Below are 12134 nucleotides of genomic sequence, written 5' to 3'. Positions count from 1 at the left end.
TACCATTAGATTTGATTATATTTGATCTCAACCATTAAATTCAATAATATATAAATATAAAAACAAAAAAAAAATTTGAATCTAGGCCGTTGGATCAACCAACGGCTTGTTGATTGCGACCGTCAGATCAAACTAGTTGTTGGGGTGCCTGGGGAACGTGGCTAATAGGCCCACGTGGGTGGGGCCCTCGCTGTCTGAGAGGTCGCGCATCGCGCGTGTCTGGCGACTTGGTGGGGGAGGGGTTTGTCGCAAAACCGTCGAGTTTCACTTGATTCAGTAGGGCCCACACCGAATCTGGGCTAATTTTTTGGCGGAATTTGGCCTCGGTTTAGCTTTTGGCTTTTGGCCTAAAGATTTGAGTTGGGTTTGGGGGGGGGGGGTTAATAAATGGGGAATTTGGCAAATAGCCCAGGGTTGGGTTTGGTCTAAAGTAGCATAGAGAAGAAAATACAGAAAATACAGAAAGACTCTCATCTCCAACCCTTGGGCTAAAAGCCAAATTTTTAGCCCATAAAAATTAGCTTTTAAATCATAAATAACTTTTCTGCTCCAACTTTTCTGGCCTAAAATTTTAGCTCAAGAATATTAAAGAATGAATTTAGGCTAATTATTTTTTTCTTAAATTTACTTAAAAAAAATATATTATGTAGACTATCCTAAATTAATTTTATGAACATTTTAATCTAAAAATATTTAAATTATGATAAATATTGAAAAATCACTAAATTGATACATGAAACACTATGGAAGGATATGAAAATCATGATAGATATGTATAAACACAAAATACATAAAACACACAAGACACACAGAACACATGTGAAACACATACATATGTGAAGGACATACAAAACACATGATGGAGATGAAGCACACACAGAACACATATGAAACACTTGACACACACGAAACACATACAAAATACATACAAAACACATGATAGAGATGAACCACACACAAAACACATGTGAAACACATGACACACGCAAAACACATACAAAATACATACGAAACACATGAAATGCATGAAACATAAACCTACACACATGAAACTGAAACCTTCAATCATCCTCTATATAAACACAGGTTGAATATCAGTTGATCACACAATCTTTCAACCTTCAATCATCCTTTATATTCACCAATCTTTCAACTTTCAAAGTGTTTTTGTTTCCTAAAAATCCTCAATATCTCATCAATGGGTGATAGAAGAAAGCATAGCAGGGCAATGCAGATGGCACAATACCAAGCAAACCTTGACATTGAGGATGCAGAAATGATCAACGCAGAAGCTGAATGTACAAACTTGCTTATGCAATATGAGCACCATGCTAAATCTAGTTATTGTGGTTATGTCATAGGGTGTTCATTTGTGCAGTGCGATAAAGAATAGTGTCATGACCGAATGATGAAAGATTATTTCATCAAGCATCAGAGATTTCATGCTCATGATTTTTGGAAGCGGTTTTGGATGAGGAGAAAGCTTTTTGAAAGCATCTTGAACGCAATTGTCAATCATGACCACTACTTTGCAAGGAAGATAGATGCCGTAGGCCGACAAAGTCTATCACCTCATCAGAAGCTCATATTTGCATTTTGGATGCTAGCTAATGGGTACTCTGCAGACTCAACTGACAAGTATTGCCGACTTGTAGAGACTTCTGTTATTAAGAACCTAAAGCGCTTCTATAAGGCAATTCAAGCCATATATGGAGCCACATACCTCCGCAAGCCAAATCGTGAAGACTTGAAGAGGCTTCTACGCAAGCTAGAAAAAAGACGCTTCCCTAGCATGATAAGAAGTCTCGATTATATGCATTGGGAGATGAAGAATTGTCTTACTGCTTGGGCTGGCCAATTCAAGGGTCGTCATAACAAGCTAATCATCGTGCTCGAGGCTGTGGCGTCTTACGACACATGGATTTGGCTTGCATTCTTTGGTGCTCCTAGATCAAATAATGATATCAACATTCTTAAGTCTTCTTCCCGAGCATGTTGCAACTTTAAAACTTGATTTTTTGGTGTTACTCTTGTCTTGTAAATTTTCATTGCTTTGTCACCCTATGCAAAAAATGCATGAAAACCATTAGTTGTGAAATAATATTATGTACATGACAAATAAAATTTCAACGAAAAAACTCACAATTTCTGCGGTGCTCCTTTCGCTAGCCATGCCAACCACGGCTCTCGCCAAGTTTCCCTTCCATAAAGTGCATGTTTTGTTGATAGTCTTCCACCGATTGTAAACACCACCACCGTCCCTCCCGCCACCGTTGCAGTTTTCATGAAACTTTTCAATGATTTTATCCCACAAAACCTTTTTATTTTGATTCGTGCCAACCGCACCATCTTCGCTAACAGAAACCCATGCCAAGCATAAAGTAACATCTTCCTCAAAGGTCCAATTACGTCCTCTAATATGCTCTCTTAACATCTTGAAAATTTTAGAAATAGGAAGAAATGGTAGAAAGAAAAATTGGAAGAATTATAGGAGAAAAGTGAGTTTTGTGTGGATGTTTGAACAAATACATAGGTATTTATAGAGTTTTTGGGTGAATTTTGAGTTACATAATTTTTGTTTTTTAAATTATTTTAGCCATTGGGTTTAAATTTGGGTCATTAAATCTTTTTTTACTGTTAAATTTGATTATATTAAATTTCAGCCGTTGGATTCAATGTATTTTAAAATTACATTTTTTAAAAAGGAAAAATTTGAATCTGGACTGTTAGATCAATCAATAGTCCAAAAAGCCTAGCCATCCGATGATAAAAAAAGCCGTTGGGCTCATGATGGCAGCCGATAGAGGCCTTGACAGTGGATCCCTCCCTGTCGAGCGTTGAAGGCCTCAGCCCGCGTGGGTGCATCATCGAGCCTAGACTGGGCTCCCTTTGGACGAGTCCACACGTTTGGTTTGGCATTGGGATTTTAGCCTAAAGATTTGGCATGAATTGGGTTGGGTTGGGTTGGGTTAGGTGCGGTTTGGGGTTAGGGGGAGAGGGGGGGGGGGGGGGGGGGGGGGGGTTGGGGTAAATAAATGGAGAAATTTGGCAAATTGCAAGCACAGCTCTTACATCCACTAGCAAGCACAGCTCTTACATCCACTACGCTCCTTTCATGGGAGCCTGTTGGACCGTTTATTCGTAAGTGGGCCCCATCAAGGACAGAAGTTCGAGTGCTCTTCCCTTCTCCACAGTCGGCTCGTTTATTTCAAACGTTGTTTGTTTACAGTTTACAGAGACAGTCGTGAAACAAAGGCAAAGCTTTCAGTTTTAGTTTCGCAGCCGAGCAAAGTTTCGACCGAGTCTCGGCCAAAAGAAAGAAAATTGAATTTGGTCTGTTCCTTCTCCTGCCATCAATTACCAATTGGGGATTTTATCCACCTTCCCGGGTATAAATTTACTTTTACACGCAAATTTTGAGCTTCGTTGTCAATTGGGGGCATTGAATTTGTGGATTTGGGTTTGATGAATTAAACATATTTAATATTTGTTTGATTTCATATTAAATAAGAAATGATTGAGATATATATTTTTTGTTTTTGATTTCCAAGTATGATTTCATGTAAAATTTACTTGTTAGGCGTTGATTCTGTGATTATATTGCACTAACTCTAGTTTTTATTTAATTATCATCATGATAATACATTAATACTTGTGAGTTTGTACCACAGTGTTAATTATCAATTCATCACCAATTTAGCTGTAGAAATTTCTGCATTTTTTGGTTTCGATATCAGTTGATTGATCAGTAATGGATAATGCAGCACTGCAAGAGTGCTCTGTACCTCAACATGTTCTCCGGAAAATACTAAGTGCGGGAGACTCATCTACCCTCGTGAATTCGTTGGAAAACTTAATACAAGTTTGTAGAACAGCAGATGGTCGTGCAGGCCTTGCGTCTGAGGATATTCTTCCCCCTGCCATCCAGCTCATACAATCTCTCCCTTACCCTTCTGCTCACCATCTTCTCACATTATGTTTAAAGCTCGTAAGAAATCTTTGTGCGGGAGAGATTGCAAATCAGAACTCATTTGTTCAACATAATGGAGTTGCAATCGTATCGAACGTTTTCAACTCTGCGAGCCTTTCTTTGGAGCCGGATGCTGGGATCATTCGTATGGGGTTGCAAGTTCTTGCTAATGTTTCATTGGCTGGAGAACAACATCAGCGTGCAATTTGGCAGCAACTTTGACCAAAAGAGTTTGTTGCTCTTGCAAGAGTTCAGAGCCGGGAAACTTGTCATCCTTTGTGCATGGTTATCTATGCTTGTGGTGACGGAAGCCCCGAACTGTTTGCCCAACTTTGCAGTGCTCGTGGAATAACTATCGTGAAAGAGATTGTAAAGACTACTGCTGCAGGTAACTTTGTACATTCAGTTATTTTATGTTACCTTTATTCATTGATACCATCCATTTAGCCTCGATTGAGTTTATCTGCTGAAACCTAAAATTAATGAAATGAACCCTGACCTGTGCCTTCATTTTTTTTGTTTTTTAATAAGTTTTGGGTGTCTTACAGTTGGTTTTGGCGAAGATTGGTACAAATTGCTTCTTTCAAGAACCTGCTTAGAAGGACCTTACTTCCAGTCACCTTTCTCTAATTTAGGTTTTGTTGGTGCTACTGAGAATGGTGAAGACACTGAATTTAGAGTTGACGCTTTCTCAGCCGAGCAAGCATTTTTCTTGAGATGCATGTCTGATATCTTGAACGAGCGACTTCAAGAGATTACTGTGCCCAGTGATTTAGCTTTCTGTGTTTTTGGGATATTTAAGAAATCTATTGGGATTCTTAAATGTGCCACAAGAGGCAAGTCTGGACTTCCAACGGGTTCTAGTATGATAGATGTTCTAGGATATTCACTCACAATCCTGAGAGATATATGCGCTCAGAAGTCCGTAAGAGGCTCTAACGAGGACCTGGGGGATGCTGTTGATGTTTTGCTATCCCATGGCCTCATAGAATTACTTTTATGTTTGCTTCGTGATCTTGAGCCGACATCAGTAATGAGGAAAGCTATCAAGCAAGGTGAGGAACGAGATGGACCAAAGTCTTCTTCCTTAAAACCCTGCCCGTATAAAGGATTTCGGAGAGATATGGTGGCCGTCGTTGGCAATTGCACGTATAAAAGGAAGCTTGTACAAGATGAGATTAGACAAAAGGACGGGATTCTTCTGCTCTTGCAACAGTGCGGCCTTGATGACGACAATCCGTACTTAAGGGAGTGGGCCATTTGGTGTGTCAGGAACTTATTCGAAGGCAACGAAGAAAACGAAAGGGTAGTGGCTGAATTGGAGCTTCAAGGGGCTGTTGATACACCTGAAATTGCTCAACTTGGCCTTCGGGTAGAGGCAAATCCTAATACTAGAAGGCCAAAGCTTGTTAATATCTCATGAAGAAGTTAATTAATCTGACGCTGATTAGTGATCATGAAGCTGATTATATTTGATTAGACGAATCCACAACGCGTGATTTTCTCGTTATAAATTTTTTCTCTCAGATCCGGTGTTTTGCTCGATTGTTTGTATATGGTCTGGTTAGTAAGCAAAATTTCTGAGTTGTGGAAACAGCATGGAAGGATGGATTGTATTGTATTGAATTTAGCAAGCCAAAAATAAAGAAAATTCAAAAGACAACCTGAAGTGAAATTTAATAACCTGCAATGCAGGCGGGTCGGATAAAATTTATGGAAAAAAAAAAATACCAAAACACCAAAATTGTACTCGTGAGAAAAGAAAACCAAAACTTTGTAATGTAATTGAATTCGATTTGCAAATCAAATTGTCAGGTTTTCTTGGATTGCAAGGAACGAACCGGTTATATTTCCTCCCACATCTGGGAAATTCTCGCTTCCAGGAAGGGATGTCACTTTGCCTTTCCGATCAACTTCAACTGGATACTTCAACAGATGACCCCGCATCTCCGTCACATCATCGGAAGCAAATTGTTTCCAGTTCATCTCACCCATTGATCTTATTCTCCTTACGCATTCAAGACTCTGCGGTTGTGTGAAGCAGTCCTCAATGGTTCCGGTGTGCTCTGCCCATAGTGACATTCTGTATCCATATATCTGCGAAGCAAAACATACAAGACAGGAAGTTGGGTTACACATGTTAGCTTAATTTGACATCTCAGAAAAATATACTTTCATGACAACTTATAGCTGTATCACTTTACCCGTCCATGAGGACTAGCATTTTTTCTTGCCCAGGTATGATGAGGTTGATAGGACCCCATTGCAATTTCGGTGTCTCTTGTCCCTTCCATAGAGCGCTGATTGATGTTCGCCGAACCCACTATTACATACTCGTCATCAATTATCATGCCTTTCGAATGAACATAAATCATAAATCGCCTGCTCTTTTGACTAAGCGCCTGGAAACATGATGTACACCAGTTATATAGGTACGTTTGTCATATAAACAAATTCGAGGAAAATAGGAATTAACAACAATAAAACAATAGGAATCAACTCTCTCTCTCTTTCTCTCTCTGTCTCTCTCTGCCTATGAACAAATTCGAGGAAATATAGGAATTAACAACAATAAAACAATACTCTCTCTCTCTTTCTCCGCCTACAGGAGTAAATAGTGCTATTTTTCTTAGAGAGAATATACCTGAGGAGTGTTGGCTGCAGTAGGACTTCCAGAGAATGATGTATCATTTCCATCTATGGCCTCACGATTGCCAAGACAGAAGAAGTTTAAATAGTCTTGGGGGGAGAATGCACCCTCCAGCCCAACTTCCACTAAAGCCTTGTAAATTGTCTCGTACATCATTTGCATTGTCTTGTGCTGCAGCAATCAATAAAAGAACCCACATAAACAACATTCTGAACTCAGTCAGTACAGATTATATAGCTTTCATTTATCGAGGATGAGCCATCCTGCTTTAAAATAGACGAGTCCCTGCAGTTTCTAATGTAGCATCCACTCACATGATTGATTTTCGTAATTTATTATGTAACAAGTAAAAACTCTTCCTTCTTTCCCTTCCCTTTAGTCAACATTTTCAAATGACGATATACGCAAAAGCAAAGGTCCTTGCTTCAGTTGACATCATTTCCTAGGTCTTACGTAACTACCTTAAATCTTCACAATGTGTTACTGAGGTATCATAATTTCCCTACTTTACACCCTAATGTCCTCACTAGAAGAGGAATCACAAATCTACTAATTAACAATCCTTTGAAGTTTTATACATGGAACAGAACCATTGACCTACCTCAGTCTTCCACATCACATACATCAGAGACTTTCTATATTAACTAACCTGATTTTCTAAGTTAAAATCTACCCGTATACTATGTCAAATTTTAATACTACATTAAATAAATCAGATAATTAGAAGCGTTAACAATTTGCAATTCTTGACTAAACAAAGGTTTCAACTATCAAGATAATAATCGGAGCCTACCTGCCAAAACAGAATTCTTTGTGTTGCTGCACCCGTTGGAACACCCTCTGGCCACATTGGAATGATGATATATGCAGCAAATCTCTCATTTGCTCTGATTTTACTAGCAATCTTAAGGGCAATTTCCATTGGGATCAAATTGTTAGCACCTATGAAGAGATTCAGAGTTAGTAGGATCATATACATTTGACCGTAATTCTATATTAAACTACAAAGTAAACCATGACAATAGAAGGGTATTTTAGTACTTTGGTGGTCAATAGACTCAATACTCTCTAAACATAACAATGTTTCTCACCTAAGTCTTTATGCGCACTCCAATTGTATGAGGACCCAATGAAATACTGATTCTCTATATAAATGAAATGCTGGGCAGCGCGGATTGCCTTCACATATGCTGTGTGTATGCTCATGTCAATGAGCACATTTTTTCCGCACACCAGGTTCTGTTACAACAGAGCATCTATCACCAGTCCGAAAAGATCGCAGCGAAGAGAATTTTCAATAAATATCAATTTACCTTGCTTGTTGCTTCTTTTGGATCCTTTGGGAAACCTTTAACAGAATTTGAGTCAATTGAACGGAAAATCTGCATTGGTGAAACACCAGGAAAAATATTTTCATTTGTAAGAATGGATATAATGCAAACTATTTCAATAGTTTACTTTTTCTTGTTGGCTGGGAAATTTGAATCTAAAATCTACTCAGTCCTACCCCTTTACCAGTTTAGCCAAGTTTCATGGGCAACCTCAATAATCAGTTATGACCTCATTTACCTGAACATGCCAAGTTTCAGGATCGTTGTCACTAGTGGAAGCAGCATGGGACGCTCCAACTATGTCTGGAATCCTTTCCAACCTGAGCAAAGAATCACCATATGCACTTTTTTTTAGTTTTTTCATCCCATGTGGTTTTGAAGCCTTTAACCAGCGCTCTTCAAAGTTGGTCAGTACATCATATGCCGCTGGACCATCAAGTCTAGAGTGCATGTCATGCCATGGTTCTCTTGGACAACCAGCAGTGCTGCCCTTCAATGAGATAAAACCATATAGATAATTAGAAGAGAAAAATTCGTAATACATGGATGATTACTGGGTGGTATTACTTGGCCACAGAAAAAACTTATTTCATTGATTGAGAAGTTATCATGCACCACTCATTAAGAACAACTGTTTTCCAATGAATATAAATCTACTACTATTGAAGTTTCTATGTAGAATCTGATTTCAAAACATTATACTATCTAGGACTATTAGTGCCCCCCTCTAACTATATATCTCGCTCCTTCACTAAGCCAACTATAGAGGACAAAATGTTCAAAATTGAGCAACAAATAACTATAACCTTCTGTTTTTTATTTTTTTATTATTTATTTTTTTTGTTATGGAGTGCCAATGAAATGCGTAGTGTGCTACAATTTAACTACATAGCTATTCACAATTATGGAATTAGAAGAGGTCTCATAATTACCGTGTATGTAGGATTGTGATAGTCATCTTTATGCACTGTTTGTAATGTCCTAAATATAGGGTGATCCGGCGTATCATACCGACCATCACATAAATCAAGTCCTCCAACAAAGGCCATGATTTTCCTCCTATTATTGCCAGCATCAGCGTCCACTATTACAGTTTTCTGATGGTGTGTATAGATCGTTCCAACTTCCTGGAAATCCAAAATATAAGAAGCATTCAATTGAAAACAAGTTCAGAAAATAATACAGCAACAAGAAGGAAAAAACCAGAATTGGATGGATGGTATTAAGTGATGAAAAATGACGACATAGCAACAAATGCTTGGTTATGCCTAACCCTTTGCTTGACCCAGCTATGTCTTTTTCCAGCAGTGCGAGGGCAAAGTAATACTTGCACTGAAGAATGCTTGAAAAAGCGGCGAAGTTCTTCATCATGGGTTTGCATGATTCCATCCTGCAACAAATAAGTTCTCATGTTCCATTGAAAAACACATACAACAATTCCAGTTTGAACTTAAAAAGGAAATAATATGAAAATCATACAATAAAAGGATGATATCAATGTCATTGACTCTATCAACATTCAGTTGCTTTCATCTAAAGCATTTTATCATGATAACCAATTTCTGGCATTCATTTCTCTTTTGATTCAACAGTAACTTTCAACACTATGCTTCTTGTGATGCAACACAAACTAAGTGAAAGGTCTTGCATCCAAGAAATTCACAAGTTAAACAAAGATAATAATAACGATAGAAGTTTTACAACCATGATCACTTGATAGAATAGCTATTCCAGAATATGAATAGTCGAAGAATACTTACTGTTTTATAACCCAAAATGCTCCTTGAAGTAGGGTCATCCCAAACAAGCAACAGCACTCTCACTCCTTCTTGGGACTTGGACCTCAGAAGATCCCCTATGGTGCAATTTGATGCACCACCAACATCCCGAACTAGTCTAACATTCTGCCAAACTGACCAACCAGCAATGTAAATTAAACGCTGGGCCTGACGTATTGCATCAAAAATATCATGCCAACACTTCCCATGCACATATGGCATCCCACCATCTAACATCAAGTTTGGAAGCATCCCATCTGGGACATGGGCATCTTGATAAAGAGTTACTTTTCCACCTGTCCTAAGAGGAAAATATGTGCCAGGAACCCCAAAATAATCAGGGCCTGCCCCAACTCCATTATGGTAAACGCTCAATTGCTCAATTGGAATGTACTGAATTGAAAGTCTTAGGACAGCTCCGGCTTTACATTGCTTCCCACTCGAATTCAAGATTGGATAAATTCCCTCAACTCTTGCTCCCGTATATATCTGTTCTACTGGAATTGCCACAACCCCAATAAGCTGGGACCCCACAAGATCACTATCTTTAACAACAAAGTGCACTTCAGCAGCGTAATGTGCTACTGGAACATTGAAATGTTGCGTCCAAACAGGAAATTCAGAATTGCTTATCACATATGTCCTCCCAACTACAGCATTTGAAACTGAGATTGAAACATATGGATCACTAGTAATCTTACGACTCGATTGGCCATCGGTTTTGCTACTTGCACTCCCTGGTAACTTCAAAAACATATCCCCCAAAGTCTTGTGGAACATGTCCATATTTGGAAGGTTTCTGGCTTCATATACCCAAATGTCTAAATTTCCATGTAGAAGCAGAACCTTCAAGGACCCTTTATTCTGCAATGGAATAATCTGCAAACTACCGCTATGCTGTGACCCATTAAATGAGCTTGAATGTGAATAAGAAGAATGAGCCGCTGATTCAATCTGACCCGAATAAGACGTATCCCAACTACTTGAAAATGAGTTATTAGGATACGCATAGAGCTCCCCTTGCTTATCATACCTTGCACTACTCGGAGTTGAATGAGTCAAGTGTGGCACCGAAGGTGATGGGGGTGCTGTGGGCTCAGGTGATTGATTTTCAGACAAATGCACATTACTCATAAGCTGATCCAAGGGCGGATAAGCAGAAGAGTGAGGAGGCATAGGTTCTGAAACATTCTCATGAAATGAACCCGTCCCAATTCCATTGGGACAGCTATCATGCCGCTGATGATTCGAGAACCTACTGGGGCGCAAAGGGACATGATGGGGGCTTTCGGGAGGTGGGTAAGCCCCAGACTGTTGTTGGTAAGGGTACTGTGAACCATAATTGAAACTGCTGTGCTGCTGAATGCTAGGCAGAGGACCACTATGGGAAATCGGACGAGCCGGGGGGTAAGGATATGGATAGGGAGGTTGGTAATCTAAAGGGCCTGAAACTGAATGGGGGGACGGTGAGGAAGGCGATGGAGGGTACGGGTACGGGTAAGGATACTGAGAATTGTATGGTGGGTATGGATATGGGGCAGGTGGGTATTGATCCGGAGGTGGAGGGTATTGATTAGGATGAGGGTGATGAGGGTATGGATAGGAATTCTGATATGGGTATGGGTATGGTGATGAACCACCATTATTATCCATCTCTAAATCCTCCGGTTCTCAACTTATTGAACAAAATCTTGCAAATAATTTAATGGGTTTTCTGGGTAATTTCTAAAATACATAAAGATTCAATTTTTGAGCTTGATCCTACGGATTTATGGCATGAGGGGGAGACAAAAAAGGTTGAATCTTTCGCAAAAGAACAGAATCCACCAAAGGGGTTTTGATTTCTAGTGACAACGATAATATAAACAGCAACAGAAGCTCGATAGGATTATATTATATCACAATTCGAAATTCTCAAAAAGTAGAGAGAGAGAGAGAGAGAGAGAACTTACAGAGAAAGTTTACCTTATTGGGTTCTTTTGATGAAACAGGAAGACTGAAAAAATGCAATTGGAACCGTCAATAAAATGTAGAACAAGGCGTGGAGGAGGAAAATTTCCAAAAGGTAAAAAAAAACTGGACTTCTCTGATCAATATCTCTTTCATGATTCAGTGCCCTACACCAGTTTCAACCAGTGATGTACACGTGGGGAATAGGGATTGGGTAAGAGGTGGGAGCCACACACGCGTCAGCGTCATTCAGGCAATTCTGAGTAGACGTCAGCGTTAAGTTATTTTTCTTTCAATTAGTTGAAAAATAGAAATGGCCTTGGAAGAGACGTCTCTTCTTGATGCGTGTCTTAAAAGAGCTTCGAGAAGTACACAGTAAATGCTGAAAATATACCATAAAAAATGCTGAAATATAACGCGTTGCTTGCTTGGACTGCAAAATTGGAAAAAAAATT

At 39.2% G+C, this 12134-nt stretch overlaps 3 protein-coding genes across 4 annotated transcripts; 2 read left to right on the top strand and 1 right to left on the bottom strand.

The window, feature by feature from the left end:
• Window positions 1-1198: 1198 nt before the first annotated feature.
• LOC114825858 (uncharacterized) lies at window positions 1199-2014 on the top strand. Its single transcript, XM_029104888.2, has 2 exons — window positions 1199-1298; window positions 1626-2014. The coding sequence occupies exons 1-2, from the start codon at window positions 1199-1201 to the stop codon at window positions 2012-2014; spliced, it is 489 nt and encodes a 162-aa protein (XP_028960721.2).
• Window positions 2015-3055: 1041 nt separating this feature from the next.
• On the top strand, window positions 3056-5633 carry LOC103439130 (uncharacterized). Of its 2 annotated transcripts, none has more exons than XM_070824706.1 (3): window positions 3056-3389; window positions 3765-4358; window positions 4519-5633. In XM_070824706.1, exons 2-3 carry the CDS (start codon window positions 4253-4255, stop codon window positions 5391-5393), a joined length of 981 nt encoding a protein of 326 aa, XP_070680807.1. In that variant the 5' UTR covers window positions 3056-3389; window positions 3765-4252; the 3' UTR covers window positions 5394-5633. The 2 variants fall into 2 exon arrangements, with proteins under 2 accessions (XP_070680807.1, XP_070680808.1); XM_070824707.1 differs by having other exon boundaries at window positions 3220-3389; window positions 3738-4358; window positions 4519-5496.
• On the bottom strand, window positions 5622-11853 carry LOC103439116 (phospholipase D gamma 1-like). The gene is made up of 10 exons (XM_008377668.4): window positions 9712-11853; window positions 9225-9341; window positions 8884-9078; window positions 8190-8441; window positions 7934-8002; window positions 7712-7859; window positions 7414-7562; window positions 6615-6791; window positions 6175-6372; window positions 5622-6067 (listed from the first exon to the last, which is right to left on the bottom strand). Exons 1-10 carry the CDS (start codon window positions 11380-11382, stop codon window positions 5774-5776), a joined length of 3270 nt encoding a protein of 1089 aa, XP_008375890.1. The 5' UTR covers window positions 11383-11853; the 3' UTR covers window positions 5622-5773.
• Window positions 11854-12134: the final 281 nt, after the last annotated feature.

The sequence above is a fragment of the Malus domestica genome, chromosome 07 (genome assembly GCF_042453785.1).
Source record: "Malus domestica chromosome 07, GDT2T_hap1".
Taxonomy (NCBI): Eukaryota; Viridiplantae; Streptophyta; class Magnoliopsida; order Rosales; family Rosaceae; genus Malus; species Malus domestica.
The sequence above is the reverse complement of the archived record's forward strand: the minus strand, read 5'-3'. Positions and strand labels throughout refer to the sequence as shown.